The 22,433-nt window shown below is 36.3% G+C and overlaps 1 protein-coding gene across 41 annotated transcripts in view; it reads left to right on the top strand.

Annotated features, from left to right (window-relative positions):
* The window catches only part of PTPN13 (protein tyrosine phosphatase non-receptor type 13), a 201,180-nt gene that overhangs the window by 75,987 nt on the left and 102,760 nt on the right, over positions 1 to 22,433 (top strand). For 36 of the 41 annotated variants that reach the window (XM_070614385.1, XM_070614398.1, XM_070614397.1 and 33 more), the window contains 3 exons: positions 6,298 to 6,363; positions 8,371 to 8,556; positions 12,513 to 12,600. In XM_070614385.1, the coding sequence (XP_070470486.1) occupies positions 6,319 to 6,363; positions 8,371 to 8,556; positions 12,513 to 12,600 (319 nt within the window). In that variant the 5' untranslated portion in view covers positions 6,298 to 6,318. The remainder of the gene's footprint in view (positions 1 to 6,297; positions 6,364 to 8,370; positions 8,557 to 12,512; positions 12,601 to 22,433) is intronic. The other 5 variants (XM_070614412.1, XM_070614411.1, XM_070614401.1 and 2 more) reach the window with 1 other exon arrangement.

The raw sequence follows: 22,433 nt of genomic DNA, 5'->3' as shown, positions 1-22,433 counted from the left end.
ATTGTGCCTCCTCTGCTCTATACCCTGGTTCTCAGAGTGTTATCCCCTGACCAGCAGCATCAGCAGCGTCCGGGAACTTGTTAGGAAAGCCCGTTCTCAGGCCTCACCCCAGACCTACTGAATCAGAGACCTGGGAGGTGGCAGCCTGCAGTCTGTGTTCTGTGAGCCCTTGAGGTGATTCTGACATGTAATAAATTTGAGAACCATTGCTCTATGCCAGATTTGCCACTGAGGAGGCTCTCAGCCCTTGTTGAGTGAGTAAAAGTAATTCATGATTTTTTTTTACCCAAAGATATTTATGCTTTGTTGCTGTTAAATGCATAGCCACACATTCTCAAGGGGTGTTGCTAAAAGGAGCTGTGTAGCAGAGACGAAGCAGCTCTTATTTCTTCAGAGACCCCTGAGTGGGAGGCGTCTGCATTTGAGACTGCAGTGTCTTACCCAGCCTGCGTCTGATGGTCAGTGAGCCAAACCTTTGAAGGCTTTCTGTCTCCTCGCTAGAGAATGGATGTAGAGGTGGAAAATACTCTGTGAGTCTTCTCGGTGATTCAACAAATATTTATCAAGTGTGAGTTCTGGGTAGAGTTTCTGGCTTTGTCACTTGATATATGACCTCAGGCAACTTGCTTACCTTTTTATGTCTTAGGTGACTTATCTGTAAAGGGACAATGACAGTACTTGCCCCATGGGTTTTTAGACAATTAAAAAAGAGAGTACATGTGAAGTGCTTAGAACAGTACCTATCATAGAGTAAGCACCATTTAAATATTATCTGTTACTACTATATGTTAAGTGCTGCCCTAGGTCCTGGGATAGAGTGGTGAATGGGACAAAGTCCTTCTACTCAGGGAGTTTACATTCCAGCCCATTATAACTATAAAGACAAAAACATATTTTTGTTCCCCATGAGTTATATTAATTAGCTCCCTCAACTCCCTTCTTTCCATATCACATTTTCTTTGTATCTTTATCTCTGACTCCTCCCTTTCCACATATTCACTTTGCCTGAATTTCTCAAGTCCACTTTCCAAGCCCAGCCATTATTGTCCTTTCCTCTTCAGCCCTCTTGCCAGGGCTGTGGTCAGGTCCTCATTTCCTTTTTCTTGAACTTTTGTCATAATCTCCTCCTACCTCTTATTTCTGCTTCTTGACTCTTCTCCCTGCTACTGTCAGATTGATCCCTCTGATCATGTCATTGTTCTCTTCAAAAATGTTCTGCTTTTTTAATGCAGTGAAGTACAAATTCCTTAACCAGGCCTAGAAGGCTCTCCAGAGTCTGATGCCAACTACCTTCCGACTTCTCTTTCAGACTCATGAGTTGTAGCCAGTGACTATTAAAACAAGTCCTGTGCTTTCTGACTTTACTCTTTTGCATAACAGTGCCCTTCCCCATTTCTGCGTGTCCACATCCTATGCACCAATCATTCTTTCAATGAGCATCTATTGAGGACTTATATATCCAACACTGTGTCAGGCCACTGGGATACAAAGATGAATAAGAAACCAGCAAGCTAATGGTGAGACAGACAACAATAACTAAATTAATAATAATAATGTAGAAAATACATACAATGACAGTAGATCTGTATAGAATATTAAGAGAGCATGGAGAGGGGATGCGTAACCTGCATTTAGGCTGCAGCTTACCTCTCCTTGTTTTAAATTTTTTCTCATTCCTCTATAATCAGAAGTGACCTTTTTTTGTCTCATTGAATTTCCTTAGCATAAACTTACCACTTCTACTTTGTTTACTACATGCATACATATATAGTAATATATTTTTCCTGTTCTTGGAAAGGTAATAAAGATTAAAGCAGTGATTTTCAATCAGAGGCAGTTTTACTTCTCAGAGGACACTTGGCAATGTCTGGAGACATTTTTAGCTGTCATAACTGAGAGAGGGTAGGTAAGTAGTGCTACTGGCATCAAGTGAGTACAGGCCAGGGATGCTGCTAAACATCCTACGCAGAATCAGTATGCACAGGACCACTCCCCAAGGCAGAGACCCCAAATATCAATAGTACTTAGCGTGAGAAACCCTAACTTAGAGGATAAGAGCATAGCTCTGGAGCCAGAGTTTGAATTCTGCCTCTACTACTTAACTAGCTGTGTGACCTTGGGCAAGTTACCTCCTCTTTCTGTAGTATTGAATGAGTTAAAGTATATAATGTAAGTTTGGCACACAGTAAGTATTATGTACATCCTGTCTATTAACATTCTAATATATAATGATACATATTAGTATATGATAGTAGTATTATTGATGCCAGGATCAGATATTTGTATCTTACCACAATCCCTAGCTTAGTGATTTTCAGAAAGAATGTTGAATGACTAAGTGGATAGTTAACTAGCTCTTCTATAAATGCATATTTTCTAGAACCAGCTCCTTTATCTTTTTCTAGAACCCTATGGACAAACCATTCTTATCAAAAGCACCCACCTCTACAGGACACCATCCTGGCCTGCTAAACGCTATACGAAGGGAGGGGAAGAGATCCTCTCTGTGCCATCCCTAGGGTACAGATAGGTACCAAGAGCTGTGATACAATAGGGCCTAATCAAAGATGACAAAACCACACATTCCCTGGGAAGCTAAATGAATAAGCAGAAGTGAGAGGCAGATCAAGAACATTCTTTTTAACATCTACTGCCTGATTTCTTTCAGGCCTTGGGCCTGTTGATATCTTTAATACAAGGTATTTGTTAGTTGGCCTTTCATGAGCTGTTGTTTTCACCTTTTTTACTAATTCAATGGAAAATGTAAAAACCAAATCCATGCCTGTTTTAAATAACCTTCCCTTGCCTGACCTTTCCCCTTTCTATCAATGTCTGTTAGTGGACGATAGCCCATCTATTGCTATTTACCATCCAGATGAACTGAGCGCTCTCAGCGGTACAGCAGTGTTACCGTCTTAATTTAATCACACCCTAGTATCACTGATCTCCTTGTGCCGGCGTCTTTTCAGGCTGCACAAACAGTAGAAACTCTCAGCTTATGAATAAGGTGTGTGGAAGTATTATCCACTTTTACTCTATAGGGTATTTTGAAATAAATGTAAAAGTAAAGCATTTTTCTTTGTGTCCTATAAGAAATATTTCTCTAATATTAATGTTCCTCTAATCTTGAGTTCCAGATGGTATTATTATACATTATTTTAACAAAGATCTGACATAGTCGGAGTTATTTCTTTAACAAAATTTTAAATGATTTAAAAATATTATTAAAAGTTTCAAATCCATAAAGCACCATCCTAATGAAGTAACAATTACCATTTTTGTGTATGTTTTCTATATATTGATGTTTCATATCTATATGTATTAAGCAAGGTTCTCCAAGGAAACAAGATCAATAGGATATGTGTGTGTGTGTGTGTGTGTGTGTGTGTGTATTTAAAGATATTTGTTATAAGAAATTGCCTCATGCAATTATGGAGGCTGACAGGTCCCAAGATCTGCAAGGTGAGTTGACAAGCTGGAGACCCAGGAGCACTCATAGTGTAGTCTGAGTCCAAAGGCCTGAAAACCAGGAGAACTGATAGTGTAGTTGCAGTCTGAAGGCTAGGAGGCTCAAGACCCAGGAAGAGCTCATGTTTCAGTTCACATCTGAAGGCAAAAAGAAGCAGATGTCCTAGTTTCAAGGCAGTTAGGCAGAAAGAATTCTCTCTTACTTGGGGGTGGGTAAGCCATTTTCGTCTATTCAGGCCTTCAACTGATTGGATGAGGCCCACCCACAATAGGGAGAGCAGTCCGCTTTCCTCAGTCTACCAATTTAAATGTTAATTTCATTCAAAAACATTCTCCCAGAAACACCCAGAATAATGTTTGGCCAAATATCTAGGCATCCCGTGGTCAAGTCAACTTGGCACATAGAATTAATCAATACGCTGTGTACATGGATGATCAGCAAGTGTGCAATTTTATAACCTAGTTTTAAGAATTGTGTTAATAATTTTATATAGTTGTGCATAAAAATTATTAGCATATGGTAACTCATTTAGCGTACATAGAAGTAAATGTAATAAAGAATCTTAAAGCACTGCCAGTATCTTAAAGAATCACAAATCAAAATTGATATCTTAAGAGAAATATCTTAGCGTATTCAAGTCATCCTTTATAGTAAAGGTATGAAAAATGTTTTTCATATATGAAGCTCTTTGAAAACTTGTTCACATATGAGGTTCTTTGAATAGAAGTATAAACAGAAATGTGACACAAATAGTCTGCACTGTGCTGTCTTGAACTTCATGTACGCTTAACTGAATTCAGCAGGCATTTGTTGACTATCTGCTATGTACAAGTTCTTTCTTAGTTGCTAAGAGGAATACTAAGATGTGTAAAAAAGACTCCTTCAAGGAAGACAAACAAGGACACATCTTAACTATATTACAGATAGCATTAGTTAACTGTTCATTAGAGATACAGATGAAATAGAAGTGTATCATGTAAGAGGGAATGCTTTATCCTGAGAAGAATTATATGGCATATGTAATAGATAACGTCATCTCTGGACTATCAGTAACGCATAGGACTTTTATTGACAGATGAAGAAAGAAGTTCTTGGTAGAAAGAACTGCTCAAGAAAAATTGGGGAAAAAGAAAGATTTTGCCGACAGAGAATTATCCAGTAGTGCTGAAGTGTTTAGACTGTGATAGGAAAGGAGTGATAACAGAGAAAAACTTAAAAATCTCTCTGGAAAATGGAAGTGGAGGCAGGTCAGAGTGAGCTCGCCTATCATTATAAAGATTTTAGATTTCTTTAAAACTGGGAGCCTTGAAAATATTTGAAAAGAAGAGCAACTTTTCTTATCTGTAATTTAGGAGGCAGTGTTAGGAGAAGATTAAAGTGCTGTGAGATTATAAGGAGTGTACCCAGTTTTATGTGTATATTCCTCACCTATTTCTAAAGAGGATTTGAGACAGTTTATAGAATTAAAAAATAAACGTGAGAAAATAAGCGCGAAGTGAAAATACAGGCAAGAAAATGAGATGATGCTGGAGTAAGATTGTGCAAAAAAATGCATATGATGAGATTAAGCAGTATTGACAGAGATGGGCTAAAAGTTTGGCTCTGAATCTCTTGAACAGAAGGAAAAATGGAAAATGATTACTTATTAACTGTTCACACTTTCAGCTGATAATCTTTTTTCATAAGAAAAAAGTAGAGTAATCAAGAGAGACTTACCCCAGGATCCCACTACTGGCTTATCCGCATAGATTCCCATATCCTCTGCCTCCTTACTACAGATGACCTGTCAGTGCTCCTCTGTGAAGCCACCTCCTTCATTGTGCATTAGCTTCCACCTCCTCCCACTTCCTCCACAGTGTTCTCCCAACCATTTCCAGTCTCTCCTGCAGGTCCAGTTTTCTCTGTTGGAGCATTCCTATCAGCATAAAAATATGTTATTTTTCCAGTCTTTGACAAGCAAACAGACAGGGGAAAGAAATCTTTTTTGACCCAGCTTCCTTCTCCATCTACTACCACATCCATTCTTAGTAAGAAAAACGCTGATCAAAACGGCAGTGAGGTTTTTTCTCTTTTCAGTTTGGCAAAAATCCAAATCTTCATAACACATTGAATGGAGAAGACTTGTAGAAAAAAACTTACATATGGCTGATAGAAATGTAAAATGATCCAACCTCTGTGTAGGGGAATCTGACAGTATGTATCAAAACTACAGATGGTTTACCCTTTTATTCATAATCTCAGAGAATCAATTCAAGAGAAATACCCGCATGTACAAAATGTCATATATCACAAGGCTGTTTGCTGAAGCATTATAACAGCACAAGTTTGGGAAAATCCCAATTGCCCATTAATCACAGATGGGTTAAGTAAACAATGCTACAGCCGCAAAATGAACTTCTGTGCAGAAGTGAAAAAGAATGAGAAGATCTCTAAGCACTGATATGGAAATACCTCTCTGTTAAATTAAAACTGCAAGGTCCTGAGTAATTTTTGAAGTTTTTGACCTTTTGTAAAAGAAGGGGGAAATAAGAATATATGTTCATATTTGCTTGAGTCTGTATAAAGAAACTTAAAATAAATAAGAACTAATTAAAATGTTTACTCATTGAAGGTGGGCTGGGGAATTGGGAAACAAAGTCTGTTCTGATCCTTTCCAGTCTTATTTTCTGTTTTAAGCTCTCACATACTTCTATGCAAAATATGAAATGATTTTCTCAAATCATGTGTTGTACTTTCTTTGGAACAAAAAGTCATGAATGTATCGTACTTGCTGAGTTTTTAAACTTTATTTTACCATAAAATGATTTTTTAAAAAATTCTATTCCTAGATCCATATTTATTCTCTTGGAATGACGTTGTACTGGGGGGCTGATCATGAAGTACCTCAGAGCCAAGTAAGTCAGGTTGTCTCGTTTGTCCGACTTAATGCTTTTGAACAAGTTCTTCCATGTATCTGTATGTGTTCTACAGCATGTCAGGCACACCAGCATTTCTGTGCTGGTTGTTCACATTAATAATGTCACACTCTCGAAATGAGGTAATAATAAAGTACTAAAGAAATTATTTTTCTTAAAATGTTCCTAGAATTATAGCAGTCACCACCGAGGTTTCAACAGTTCAGTCTGTGAAATGCAGTGACCTCTTCAAAACATAGCAAGAGAAACGGGAGTCCACTTTATTTCTCCTAATGTAATGATTGATAAGAGGGATTGTAACATTTTTGATTCATTCTTGAACTGAAAGTGATAACCTTTTTTGATGCGAAAAGTAAAGTAAGGTAACACTTTTGGGGGTCTTAGGCTCTGATGACCATTGAGCTGCTTTTAGTCTTTATTTTCTAAAATAACTCTGATTCCTGAAGACTCCTTATAAACGTAGTGAATAGTAATTCAAAATTTTAAAAATAACTATATTTCATCAAAGCAAAGATAGAGAATATAGAATTAGGTTTTATTTTAGGCATTTAGAAGTCAAAACCAAAAATAACTAGGTGTGTTTTTTTAAATCAAATTAAGAAGTAACAAGCATTTTAGGTTTTTATTCTAAGATTCAAACGTCTTAAGATCTATGCAAGGTGAATGATAGTCTTCAACTTGGTTTGGTCTAATTTTACAGCATGAAAAATACTGTGTATTTACCTTCTCTCCTAAGTTTCCATTCTATAAATATAAATGAGAAAGTTAAATTATTACTGGAAATATTGGTGTCATATGTTATACAACCTAACTTACATGTAAATTGTGATGCCAGCCTATAATTAAAACTTTATAATCTTTTCTGATAACTGAAAATGAAGTCAATATCAATAGTGTATAAATTGGAGGGGAAGTATAAACTTTTACTTATGTTTTGCTATCAGAAATCGTAATCACTTTAGAAATATTTAATATTCTAAAGTATTTATTAAGCACTTCCCTTGTGTCAGACACTGTACTAGTCACTAGGAATATAATGACCTCTGGAGTCCATTTGTGGGTACAGACAACTAAATACCCAATTACAACACGATGCAATGAGTGCTATATTAGGGAAAATAGAGAGTGCTATAGAAAACCTGAGTTGGAGCCTCTAACCAGCCTTGGAGGTTTAAGATAGGTGTATTGAGGACCTCGAAGTTAAGCTGAGATCTAAAGGATGACATAACACCCAGATGGATGACAGTGGAAGAGAAGGGTCATGGGGAAAGTGTATGCTGAAATCAAAGTGGATGTACCGGTTTAAACTCCCATCAGCAGTACTGCACTCCTCACCAATACTTTGTATTATCATTCTTTTTATTTTTAACCATTCTGTTGAGTGTGTAGTGGCTTCTTTTTTGCAACTTTAATTTGCCTTTTTTGGTATGCTTATTGGACATTTGGATATACTATTCTACAAGTTATGTCAGCTAGTTAAAAAAACTCACATCTGGCTTCTCTGTTTCACCAGCATAATGAGAATTTACATTTAAATAATCGTGAGTCATTGTAATAGTTGAAATCTCTTCTAAGTTATCATGAGAGTATCAAATTATATTTATATGTATTGAATATATTACATTTCATTGAATGTTAGGAAATTGTTGATTGCCCCCAAATGGTATCTATATAGTAACTGCTTACCAAAATATTTGAATAACCAAAGAATCTCATTTCTTTATCATATAAGAAAACCCCAGAGTTTTTCTGTAGTACTTTCTATCTTGGGAGACATATGTTAACCATCTTCTGCTAAGAATTTTTTTGGATTATGAAAAGGCAAAATGCAGTAAAGCATATATGCTACTAGATAAGGAATTCATTTCCTCCAAGTATTTGAAGTGTGTTTGGTGTGTCTCCTCTTAACTCCTGGAATGGCTTGTCTCCTGTTAGATAAGATTTACTTACACTTACCAACATGGCTTTTCCTTCCTTTATGTTCAGCCTATCAAGCTTGGAGATCATCTCAACAGCATCCTGCTTGGAATGTGTGAGGATGTTATTTACGCTCGGGTTTCTGTTCGGACTGTCCTGGATGCTTGCAGTGCCCACATTAGGAACAGCAATTGTGCACCTTCATTTTCCTACGTGAAACAGTTGGTAAAACTGGTTCTGGGAAATCTTTCTGGGGTAAGCTACAATTCCCACTGGTACATAGAGTCATATTTTAAAATCTAGCAGCATGTCACAAAATTTTCTTTAAAGATATTATATAGGTAGCGTTTTCTCAATGAAGACCAGGAACAGGAGATTGAATTTCTTGTTGTAATGTTAATTGTTTCTTTGAAACAACAGTTAAAATTTAGAAGCCCGGTACAATGACTTAGTCCCATAGATTTTATGAGAATTAGTCTTTTTTGAGAACTTTAGTCCAGCAATTACCACAGAATCACAGCATTGCTGAAATTGAATATGTCTCCTCTTGCCTCCTTTCTTGCATCTTTTCCTGAGGAGCTTTCTGCAAGTGGTTCTATCTATTGTGAAAAATGCATTGACATGCAAAATATCCGTTTAGAATTATTTAAATGCACTTCTTGTTGCTTTATACCTATTTCTTGGCTACTTATTTGTCTGGACCCTTTACGTATTCCCAAAGCCCTCCCCACCTTCTCTGAACACTGGTGCCTGCTGTCTAGAGGGGGTACGTGCTTGAATCCCTGCTAGATGCCCCAAGACCTGGACTCCTTAATTTTCTCTCTCGTCTTTGTTGTGAAGAATCCCAAGAATAACAAACTCTATAGTAGTCATACCTCTGTGTTTCTTAAGCTGTATTCTATCCTATTTGTCCTAGTTTGGGTAGTCCTTGGTTCTCAAGGTCTGGTTTAGATCTAAACTTTATCTGCACTTCCCCTTTAGGGTTGTGGTGCCTGAGTGGTGGTCCCTCTTTTTGTTTGGACTACAGATTTTTCCACTGTCACTCAGTGTTCTTGCTGGCTTCCTCTTAATTCCTCCTCCGTAGGGGTTTAGTTCTGCTGTCTTAACCAGGGTGTTATATGGCTGGCACAGGTATGTCCAGATTCCACGCACTTTGCCAGTTGATGAGAAACAGACTCATAGATTCTTCTAGGCAAGTGGGTTGTAAGCTGTACCCCATGGAGCCTTTGTGGTCCTGTAGTGAGAAGAATGCCGGTGGGAGAAGCTGAGTGAATGGAGCTCTTGGCTGCTTATTTCCCCTCCTTGACTAGAGCTACTCCAGTTTTACTTGATTTATTTGTTTATGTTCCTGCATGTCATTTTTTTGAATGAAGGTAAAGCTATTAAAATCTGAAAACCCTCTATCCAGGCGAAAGTTTCCTACGTATTTTCAGATTTTTTTTTATTTAAAAAATTCCTCTATGATCAAATAAGCTTGAAGAAAAACTCTTTAGGCGAAATTAAATATATTTTCGCTGCAGAACTTCTCAGAGCCTTTAATACACTAGACTATATTACTAACCTTCAAGAAAGATAGACATATAGGTGAAACTTTTCCCAGACTTATTTGGGTCTTTTTTCACAGATCTTCTCATAATACTAATGTTTTATAAAACTCTCTTTGAGAAATGTTGGTCTGTACTAACTCCTTGACTTTATAAATAAAGAAATTGAAACTTGCATATCTCGCAGGACTTATGTGTCCGATTAGTCCAGGAATCTTACTATTACACTGCGCCTTCTCAAAGACTTTTGTCCTGTTTGCTGATTTTACTGCTATAGTAAAATTGCTGGAAATATTTTTTCTTCTGTCTTTCCATGAAGAAATATTCCTCCATGAAATTCTGTTTACCATCCAATAATTGCCCATGTTAGATAAAAGGTCTCCATCCCTTTAAGTTTAGTATTTAGTTCAATTTATTAATTGCTGTATATTGCTCATCTACATATAAAACCGGTGCTAGATACTATAGAAGATACAAATTTGAATATTTGCTCTATCTTCTAAGAGCTCTTACTTAAAGTTATACAACCATTTACTTAACTATAAAGTGCAAAGAGAAGTATGAAAAGTAACATAATAAAAATTTTAAAAGCTGTAAGAGTTTGAGAGGAAAGGATACAAGTTATGTCTACACTGAAAAAGACTACTTTGACTAGATCCTATAGACTAGATAGAGAGAGGAATAATCTAGGCAGAAGGAAGTAAACTTGGATAAACGCTGTGAAATGGGAGAGAGCAGTGTGTGCTGGAGGACCAGCTGTGGGGTGTGCCGTGGGCTTGTCTGGTGGGAGAGACGAATAGAAGGCTCACCTGGAACCAGCATATAGAGAACCTGCCCTTCCAGAGACACATTTCTACTAAGTAGAAGTGATAATGCTCCCTTCACCTTTTATCGCTCTTGCTATTCTGGACATCAGTGGACTGAAGTAAGTCCAACAGCTACCATTTTTAAGTATTTACATTGTGCCAGGCACTGTGCTAAATGGCTTTTGTGCTTTCTCACGTTTATTCATTACAACAACCCCAGGTTATAAGAGATAATTTCGTGTTCATTTTAGAGATAATGAAACTAAGGCTCAGAAAGATTAAATACCCATGACCATACATGGTAAATGACAGAGACGCAGTTGGAGCCTGGATCTCTCAGACACCACTGCCCGTGGCTTTACCTGTTATGCTCCTCTGAAGCTGTTGTTGCTGCCCGTACCTGACAGAATGAGCTAGTCTTTCACTCAGTGTGAAGTTCATTCTAAGTGACCATAATTCTTACTTAAAATTAATTAGCTTAGAGTAAGTCAGCAGGCTAGTTGACTTATTCTGGTTCTTCCACTGATTTAATTACTATCTTTGACCTCAATTTTGCCTATCTGTAAAATAGGATTAATAATACATACCATCCACCCGTATTATTGAACAGCTGTGAAGATAATTATTTCAATGTTGATGAGCTGCTTCAAGGTCCTTAGAAGTTTTCTTTCTATTTCTCCCTTTATGTGTAATATGAGGATAATAATATCTACCACATGAGGATTTTTTGAGGATTAAATAACATAAAGTATGTTAAGCGCTTAAGGTAGTGCCTGCCTTATAGTAATTACTTAATAAATGACAGCTGTTATTAATAGTAGTGTCAATGCAGGGGTTCCCAAAGATGCAGGATGCTCTTTCTTCCGTTACTGACAGTATAGTGCAAACTGAGCTAATATTTATGTCATTTGAATGATATCATTTCAGAAATATTTCCATTTAAGTCTTCTTATAGGTAGGAAACATAATGCCTTGAATACAGTTCTTTAAATGAATTTTTAATCCATACTCAAACTTAAGTTTCACTAATGGAGGAATATTAAAATGTGTAGGTGTGTATAAACAGATATGTATGCATGCTCTTGGTGCCAGATTTAAGTAATTTCTTTTCACCATTCTCTCTCCTTCTATTTATTTCTTGACATTTCTATTCTGATTGATCATCTGAATAAACCCAGTGTTCTAACTTTTTATCCCTTGTAATGTGGAATTTGATCTAATTTGGCATGCTTTATTGTAAACGAGTACCTCGATTAAGGAGTAAAGTTATTAAAGTTTAAGACTACTTAAACATTTTGTTATAAAGGTGACTCAAAAGAATGTGGACATAAATTTAGCAATCATCCCTCAATGTGTCCATTTAGTTTAAAGCATTTTTCAAATGTGTTTTCCGGCAGGTAAAATCTAGAGAATTATTTTTTAAAATAATTTAAATCAGTACCCTCAAAGCATAGTTATAATCAGGAGAAAGCCTTACTATACCAGAATTAACATCGTTGTAAAATTATAATCTAACTTGAGAAATGAAAGTAGTTATAAGTTTAGAAAAAAAGAATACTTCAGTTTTACTCTTTTCAAGTGGAAGTCATTTTTAACTACTTTTTAGGCTAGCTTTGTTCCCTAGTTAGCAGGTGACTCTTTGATAACTGTTTCTTGCCTTTTATATCCTGAAGATGAATTGGCCAGAATTGAGCTAATGTAAATCTTATTCAAGGAATACAAATTAACAATAGCAAATGTGGAGTGTCTACTTAATGCTGTACTCCAAAAATTGTCTAACTAGTGTCATTCTGTAGACAATTACCATGAAACAAAAGGGAGATTCTTTTGTCAAACTTGATTTTTGATTACCTGTGTACAGACGGATCAGCTTGCCCGTAACAGTGAACAAAAGCCTGATCGAAGCCAGGCTATTCGAGACCGATTAAGAGGAAAAGGATTACCAACAGGTAAGAGTTTACTAATAGGGAATTTTAGGTTTAACCTTATTTCATTGTTTCCTCTATGAAATCATACTTACCTGGCTTAGAAATCTGATATTTGTGACCATAATTAGAATATAAGTATCCAAAGTGGAGGCAGGGAACAGATAGGAACACTAGCTGTATTAATATACAAATTCATTAAAGTTATGCAGAAAACCTTATTAATAGAGTCAAAACTCCCACAGTAAATCATTTCCTTTCCGATATTGTTATTACAACATTAAATCATTTATTTACTTTATCATGGCATTTTTATATTAAAAATATATTTTAAAGCAAGACGAAACAAATACATACATGTTTATGAACATAAATGCTACTGAAACAAAAGTTTCAGGAAACAATATTATTCTTACTGCACTCTGTTGTTTTTCTGTTTCTTTCTTTCTTTTTTTTTTTTTAAAGATTTTATTTTTCCTTTTTCTCCCAAGGCCCCCTGGTACATAGTTGTGTATTTTTTTAGTTGTGGGTCCTTCTAGTTCTGGCATTTGGGATGCCAGCTCAGCACAGCTCAACGAGTGGTGCCATGTCCACATCCAGGATTTCAACCAGCGAAACCCTAGGCTGCCGAAGCAGAGCGTGCGAACTTAACCATTCAGCCTTGGGGCCAGCCCTCTCCTATTTCTTTTCTCTTTTCTTTTTTTCCTGAGGAAAATTCTCCCTTACCTAACATCTATTGCCAATCTTCCTCGTTTTGCTTGAGGAAGACTCACCCTGAGCTAACGTCTGTGCCAGTCTTCTTCTATTTTGTATGTGGCTCGCTGCCACAGCGTGGCTGCCAATGAGTGGTGTAGGTCTGTGCCTGGGAACTAAACCTGGGCCACTGAAGTGGAGCACCCTGAACTCAACCACTAGGCCACAGGGCCAGCCCCTTCTATTTCTTTTTTTTTTAATCTTAGTCACAACCCACAAAATTGATTTCATGACCTACTAATTTCATGACTAGCCATTATCAAATACTATTTTAGGTTATATGATGCTCAGTAAATAAAAACTAATAAAGAGTGTTTTTGCTCTTTGCCAATAGCATTAGATAATTATGGGTCCTATATAATTATTAATTTGATTTTTTAAGGAACCAAGTAGAAATTCCAAACACATGAAATGAAAGTAATTTTTTACATGAAGATTTATTTTTCAGTGTTGAGTTTCAAGCTTGACTTATTTATAAAATGAGCTTTTGCTTTTGATGATTATCTTTGTTCTCTTTACTTCTCATCAAGCAATATAGATAATTATGGTAATCTAAATGTGAACAAAAATATTTTGTGGGTGAAATATTTTATTGTCTTAAGTCTTGGGGCTGGGAAGAAAGAAGTAAATGTAAATATTGCTTAAACATATTCCAATGGAACATTCTAATGGATATGGTCAGATTAAAAGGCTAACTTTTTAATTTAATTAAATAATCAGAGCACAGCTGTCTTATATACCTAGTGAGAAACTCTCATTGTGAAAACTACATATAGACACTTGATTATCTGGACAATATGTTTTGCAGAATTCAGAACTCTTGTATCTGAGAGGGAAGAATGTACCCTAAGAAGTGTTCTGCTTGAGAAGTTAAGAAAAGTAATAAAATCATTTCTAATGGAGTGATTCTGTAATGGTGCAGTTACTTAAGTGTCTATTTTGGTACTTCTCTTTTACTTCTTATGAATAAGGACTATTTTTCTGAACAGGTATCTTAGCTTTCATATCATCAGTATAATCAATTTATTTCTGGTTACATAAGATTCCTTTTCTAATATATATTTTATTAGTTTATGTGGGAGCCAGAGGGAAAAGAACCAGAAGGCAGACTTTGTTTAACTTAGTTTTTACAGTGGTTTGTTGGCAGTTAAAAAAGTATTTTTAACCCTTTCTTGCAAGTGTTTCCTTATTGTACTTATGTCCCCTTATATATGTAGACACACTTTCCTCTTGTAGGTAAAAATCTGTTTCCCTTTATTTTAAGACTATACTAGGATTTGAGATGTGTCTAGTGTGAACCTTGGTGCTAAGAATAGTAGCATTTTGTTAATCCATCAAATTTTCAGTCAGTCTCCTGTTTTAGAACTGATGATAATAGAAAATTATAGATGAATGTCAATAGCAAGCCAAAAGGGCCTTTCAAGGAGACAAAGTGAATATTAAATTCAAAGGAAATGATTTCTGTTTCTCTTATTTATCATCTTTCCAGTTTCTCCCTCCCCCCCACACCCTCCCTTCCTCCCCCGCCTCACCCTCCCTCTCCCTTTCTCCCTTCCTCCTTGCTTCCTTATTTCTCTTTCCTGTTCTTTCTCTAATCTCTTTCTAGAGTTCCATTCTATCATCTCCCGCTCTCCTTAAGTGGCCATGTTATGGAATTGAAGTTTGTTTGCTTGTTGACTTAGTAAATATAATGTTATGTTATTAATTATTAGTTATTAATTTTTAAAGACAGTTTGTGTTTTTCTTCTAAGAGGAAAAAATGTTCTTGTGTATATGATGACCTCTATTCTATTCCTATCCATCATGAATTAACAAATTAACAATATATATAAGTACGGAAAGTATAGAAAGAAAAAAGATCACCTGCCATATTTAGTTTATCGAATTTTAAAGACTATCAAGTGTTAACATAGTTTAGATTAAATTACTTTCAATGATTGAGTCTTACTGTTACAGACATTAATTATTACGTAATATTTTAGAGGTAGTAATTAGAGATTTAACTAAATCTATACTTACTCTATAATGTACCTTAAATAACAAGTTATTAGTCATTTACATATATACATGTATTTTTAAATAAAAGCCATATACAAAAGTTAAGCATTCTGGACAGGTAGATGCTCAGGATAGGGAAAACCTATTATATTAAGTGTATTAGTTTTTGTAGGTGTTAAATGAATATTTGTTGATTGAATGGGTATGACAAAAAGTTTTATAAAAATATTAGGTATAATACAGTTTTTATGGTTTCATAAAGAAATGAGACTCTGATTCATTCTTTCTAGATAATCTATTTTAAACATTAAGTTGTATGCAAAGTAAAGAGAAAAAGTATAGTTCACCAACTGTAGTTGGCTCATCTTATTTAGACTATTTTCTTCTTATAACAACAAATAAAAGGTTTAAACCAAATTATTAATGCCTTTTGTGACTTTGTTTTTATGTTAAGAAAGATTTAGTATTATTGTCTAACAGGTCGTTAGAATTCTTATGGCTAATAGACTGTCAAAATGTAGATAATCTAGGGTTGACTGTAGTGACTTTAAGAAATTAACAGAGAAATCTTTAAATAGACTGTCCATTGATTTTATTCTCTAGTAGTCATATCTCTTTATTGGAGAGTAAAATCTCTGTATCTAAACTAAGAGAATTTGTAAGGAATTACAGTTTGTCACTCAGAATAAACCAAATTTTGTTATATTTCTATTTTGGGTAGAGTTAGAGGTCCTTATACTTAAAGAAACAATAGCCTTTTTTGAATCAAGTGTAAGGAACGATTCCTCAGCCTATCTGAGCAACAGTACTGCTCAGGGGCTCTTTTAATTCACTTTTACAGGTTTATAAAACCACATTTCAAGGACAGAATCAGCATAATATACTAACTATAGCTATTACCAGACAGAAGCAATTACTACCTAATAGTCAATGGCATATACTAATATAATATAAAAACTTCAAGATTGAAAGAAATCACCTTGTAAAGAAGAAAGACACTGCTGTTGCTTTCGTGCAGTGCCAGTTCTTAACTATCGATGGTCACTTGCAGCAAAGCAACCTTGTCATTCTACATTAGTAGGAGAATGTTCTCTTTCTTGGAAACCAGCCTAACACCTTTTTTGTAGTGATCGCTGTAGTTTGTTAGGCTCCTGAGCACAGTTTCCAATAAAGAAGATGTCGTGATGGGCAGTGAGATACAGAACTCGATTAAAGGAAGTAAGCAATTTTAGGTATAATGCCTTATATCGAAGTGATTTGATTGTTCAACTAAAGCTTAACACAATTTTTTGTCTATGAATAAATGACCTTAAAAGGTCCCTCCTTCTATCTCACCTCTGAGGTCTGTTACAGAAGCCAAACCTAAACTAGTGGGCTGTCTGCCCCCACTTTGTTATTTAATACTGCCAGTGCTGATAAAATGGCTTCACTAAGCACAAAGAAATCAGACATCTCCTGCCAAGCTTAAGGTGGAAACCTGCACCACGATCAGATCACTGTGCTGGTGCTTCAGAACTTGGACGTACCAATAATATCATGTTCCCTTCTTTATGTATTTGAGCATGTTTGTGAGCACAGATGAGGAATCGGGAACCTGTTTTAATACTGAAATGTCATTTTGAAGTTAGCTTCTAAGAGATGCTGTGAATGTTTTAAGTCTGTGTGTGAGGGGAAAGGTGAATGATGGTATCCAATTAAGGATGATGTTAATCATATATAACAAAAATAGTTAAAACACAGAGTACTTTACAAGGAAGATTTTTTTCAAGTTAACTAAAGCAAATGGAATGTGTTCTATTATGAAGACTTTTTATGTTCTTAAAATCTTTTACTCTTCAAAATAGCTCTTCAAAGTTTATTTAGTGTTCCCTATTTAGTTTTTAGCAAAAAATGCAATCTCCAAAAGGAAAATGTTTATGGTTTTGTTTTAAATTTGGATGCTTAAAATTGTATGTAATCTAACATTGTCTATAAACTGTCTTTGAACTCAGAGCCTCCTCAAGAGGTGGAAAATCCGCTTGTAGTCACCACTTATCCTATTCTGAATAAGTTGATTTTTTTATTATAGAATCTAAAACTTTTGTGGAAGATCTTTTGATTTCTGGTTTCATGATTTCCTCTCAAAAGAGCTTTTAAATTCCCCCTCAGTAGGTAATTATATGCTGAGGAAAATTAAGCAGAAATAAAAGGGAGACAAAAATGGGAATTTTATGTTGCCCTTGTTCAGAAAAGCTCATAATAGCTCATGGGGTAGTTCATTTATCCTGTCATCTCTCAGAAGAAGGTATAATAAATTATATCCACATTTTTGTAGGTGAAGGAAGTGAGAAACATGGAAATTCACTGGCTTGCCCAAGCTCATGGATTGGATGGTAAAACTAGAATTAAAACCCAGGTCTTTTGACAGTCATCTTTCTGGTAGATTATACTACCTAAATTGGCTTAAGAAGGTTTCAAAAAGTTATGTAATCAATCCATTCTACAAGTATTCTTTTGGAATCTCTTTTATCAGGAACTGGAAATACAAAAACAAGACATGATTCCTTATATTATTGTTATTGTTACAGTTGGGGTTGGGGGTAGGAAAATGAGTGGGAGTAATCACAGATATATAATATAATGGATAATTTTAATGCAGTGAAAGAAATGTCCTAGTAGAGGTCCAGCATGCTCTGTGAGGATAGTGGAAGGAGCTACCAGCTCTGCCAGGATGGGGAGATATCAAGGTAGGTTCCACCTGAAATCTTGTAAGAGTAGCTCCATTGGGATTACTTTCAGAAATAACATGAATTTAATTTCCTGTGATCAAAATGGGTAGGAAGCCCAGCTATTAGGTGTACTTAATTAATAATTTCAGCGCTGTTTATTGCCTGTTAGCTAAAATAATTATAATAGCTCAAGCACACGTTTAGAAAGATCTGGAAAGCAGTGAAGAAAGTACGTTTTATCTAGTCTCAAGCACAGTTATCAAGTGGCATTGGTGGTAACAACAGTACTTGGTTTTCACTGGTCTAGCGGACTTAAGCATCTAATAAATGAGGCTAGAATTCCATGTTTCTCCTCACTTCTGTGGCCAGATTTTCTATGTTTGAACTCTCATTTTGAGTTTCCAGATTAGTGGAATTTTTTCCCTAGTGCTTTAGCAACATAAAGTAACCAGATACTGTGTTGCTATATGTGATATTATGTATGTTTTCTCCACCTGTGAAGTATTAATCAGGCAGCTACTTACCTAGTTGTGTAGTTGAGGGTAGTGAGTATCATGGACATGACAAAATGCATTGAGACTGCTACCAGTTGGGAATATGTGATTTAAGAACCGTGTGTCTGTACCAGCTGAAATCTACTTCTCTGTGTCCTACCTAAAAGATGTGTCTCCCTTTTCCTCCAAAAAGTAAACAAAAGCAGCCCTAGGCTAATAGGTCACTGGAGAAACCACTTAGCTTAAAACATTTCCTACTGCTTCCTTCTCTTCTTCAAAAGGTCATGCACACTCAGTTTCTGGCTTCAGCACTGTTGTGGCTCATAGCTTCTTACAGTTTTACTTTAGACTGTCTCTAACACGTGCATCCGTGTCACTTTGAACCTTGTTTCACACCCCCACAACTTACGCCCATTTTCCTGAGGGGAACCACTCCCCTTCCCCTTCTTCCTTCTCACTCCTCTTCCTGTTTCACCATTCCTTTCTTTGTCCTATTGGCTACCAGAAGAGACCTTAAATATGGTTCAGAATCATTTATAAGTAACAGTCATGAGATTTTAAGTTAACTATCATAATGTGATTTTCAAACATGTAGAGCAAATTGAGCCATAGTTAATGTATTTTGTAGAAACAGAGTAGGAAGTTAGTGCAAACTTTTACATGAATTATTTTCATTATAATTTTGTAGTACCTTACAGAATTTTAAATGACAGCTGTCTGGAGTTGTAATAAATATCAACTGAAATATTTTTATATCTACTAATTTGCATGAAGACAATAAAAACCTAGCATTTATAAAGCAGTAGTTATCCAACAGCCACCTAATTAGCAATTAGTTTTAAGCCTCATATGTGTGTGTGTCTTTTTTTTTTTGGAGGAAGATTAGCCCTGAGCTAACCTCTGCTGCCAATCCTCCTCTTTTTGCTGAGGAAGACTGGCCTTGAGCTAACATCCATGCCCATCTTCCTCTACTCTATATGTGGAACGTCTACCACAGCATGGCTTGCCAGGTGGTGCGATGTCGGCACCTGGGATCCGAAGCAGTGAACCCCGGGCCACCGAAGCAGAACGTGCGTACTTAACTGCTGCACCACTGGGCTGGCCCAAAGTCTCATACGGCTAGTGAGAAGTCGTGGCTCTCTTAGGCTACCATGGCCCATTCATATACTGTTAGTAAATACTAATGACCCAAAAAGGAATGATAAGTTTACCTGTTACAAATAGAATAGACTCGTGATACATTTGGAAAATGATCTATTTCAATAGTGGTCAGGGTAGGCTTCACTGAAGAAGTTACATTTAAAATAAAACTATAGGATAAGAATCAGCTAACCGTGACAAAGATCTGGAGTGGACCATTCAGGGCAGAGGAAACAGTGTATGTATAAAGGCCCTAATGTATAAGAGAGCTTAACAGAGAAAAACTTGGGGCCTAGATGGAATAAGGGAAGTGGAGATGAGACTAAACAAAATTCAAGGGGCAGACCTGAGAAGGTCTAGGTTTTATTTAGAGTACAATAGTATGCCTTTGAGACTTATTAACACGGTAGTAGCATCGTGGAATTTATATTTTGAGAAGGTCATTCTTGCTGCTGAGTGGATAGTTGTATGAGGAAGGAAGAAGCAACAGTAGGCCTGTCTAGAAGCCATGGCAGTTATCTAGCCATGTGATCATCTTAATTAGGAACAGGGCCATGCCACTGGAATTGGAAATAATCACCTGGGGTAAGGTTTCTTTGAGAATTTAAATAGCCAGCACTTTCTGATAGATTTGATTTGGGGAATAAGGAAGATGAAGGATTTCAGGATGGTGCCCATATTTCTCTTTTCAGCAATCAGTTGGATAATGGTGCCACTCACTAAAATTGAAAGACTGGGGTGGAAAGTAAGCAATTACTATTAAGCACGCTCAGTGTGCTGTGCTTTTGAGATATACTGGTAGAAGTCCCAACCGTATAAAATTGGAGCTCCCAGAAGAGATCAGTGCCAGGAATATAAATTGAGGAGTTGTCAGTGTGTACATAATATTTAAAGCTTTGGTAAGAGATGAAATTGTATGAGGAAAGAGTGAAAAGCTACGCTTCTAAAATTGACACTTGAGGAAATCCAGCATTTAGATACTCAGTGGAGGAGGAGGAAAAAGAATAGTCTGAGAAGTGGGAGGAAACCAGGCTTGTAAAGAGAGGAAAGTGGTTCTTGAAGGGGTTGTCATCACTATCAGCCAGCCCTGGTGGTCTAGTGGTTAAGATTCAGTGCTCTCACTGCCACCACTGGTATTTCAAATACCAGCAGGGTCACCCATGGTAAACAGGTTTCAGCAGAGCTTCCAGGCTAAGACAGATTAGCCCCCATTTCTGAAAAAATTGGCCATGAAAACCATATGAATAGCAGCAGAGCATTGTCTGATACGGTGCTGGAAGATGAGAGGATGGCGCAAAGACCAGAGAGGTTTCTGCTCTACTGTACACAGGGTCACTAGGAGTGGCATCAGGTTGAAGGCTTTAACCACATCATTATCAGTTGTTGCTGAGAAATAAGTAAGATATGGATACAAAAGTGTGCATTGAATTTGGCAATATGGAGGTCATTAGTGATACATGATGAGAGTTGTGTGTGGAGGAAGGTGTGGAGGAATTGGAAGGTAACTAATGTGGGTAGAATGGTGAATGGGAAAGGAGAAATTGGAAAAAGCAATAGCTAGAGGGAAATGTGTTAATAGGGGAGAAGTTTAGTTGGTTTTTATTATGGACATATTAAGAGGATATTATATACTGATGGAAATGAGTCAATAGAAAGGGAGGATAATGAAGATGAAAGCAGAGAGGGGAGACGTTAACCAAAGAAGTAAACTCTGATAAAGTAAAAGGAGCCAGGAATTGAACACATTGAGAATTGCCTTCAACTGGTAGGAAATTTCATCTTTTGAGAACAGCATGATTGCAGACATGGGTAAATGTGTAGAATTAGTCATGGAAAAATGAGAAAGCTCTCTTTGGACAGGTTTCTTGGCAGAATGTGGATAAGATCATCAGACAAAAGAGAGGAAGGAGTTAAGGTGGGAAATTTGAAGAACAAGGAAAAGTGAAGCATTGTGGAAAGTGAGTCAACTTACTGTTAACACATGATGTTGAGTGCCCAAAGTGGTTGACCAAGAGTTTATGGTGTTGCCAGAATACCTAGTTGTTTGATTTTCTTCAAGTTTTGACTACTTGTTTGTAGTCAAAGTAGTAAAAGAAGGCAGATTGTTGAGTTCATCTGTGGTCATATGATTGTTAAATCCTTTCCATTCTTATTTTTTATCTAATGTATTCTATCAATTTTCAAGAATATCTCTGTTCTCTATTTTTTTTTTTTTTACTTTTCCCCTGTTCCATTTTTTTTTTTTTTTATTAATGTTATGATAGATTACAACCTTGTGAGATTTCAGTTCTACATTTTTGTTAGTCATGTTGTGGGTACACCACTTCGCCCTCCGTACCCTCCCCCCACCCCCCCTTTTCCCTGGTAACCACCGATCAGATCTCCTTCTCAATATACTAATTTCCACCTATGAGTGGAGTCATATAGAGTTCGTCTTTCTCTGACTGACTTATTTCGCTTAACATAATGCCCTCGAGGTCCATCCACGTTGTTGTGAATGGGCCAATTTCGTGTTTTTTTATGGCTGAGTAGTATTCCATTGTGTTCTGTTCTCTATTTTTTAATAAAACTTTAATGAGTTTCAATATGTGGTTTAAGGATGTAATTTACCCCTGTAACAATGACATAATGTTTATCAATTTTAAATTATCTTAGATTAGAGCTAGAATCTGTGACAATCCATATGTCCGGAAAAGGTATGGTCAGTGTTCTTCATATGACATGCCCTAAGTTGATGTTATCCTTATTTGCACTTAAGTGGATC

This window comes from Equus przewalskii, chromosome 3, assembly GCF_037783145.1.
Source record: "Equus przewalskii isolate Varuska chromosome 3, EquPr2, whole genome shotgun sequence".
NCBI lineage: Eukaryota > Metazoa > Chordata > Mammalia > Perissodactyla > Equidae > Equus > Equus przewalskii.
The sequence above is the reverse complement of the archived record's forward strand: the minus strand, read 5'-3'. Positions and strand labels throughout refer to the sequence as shown.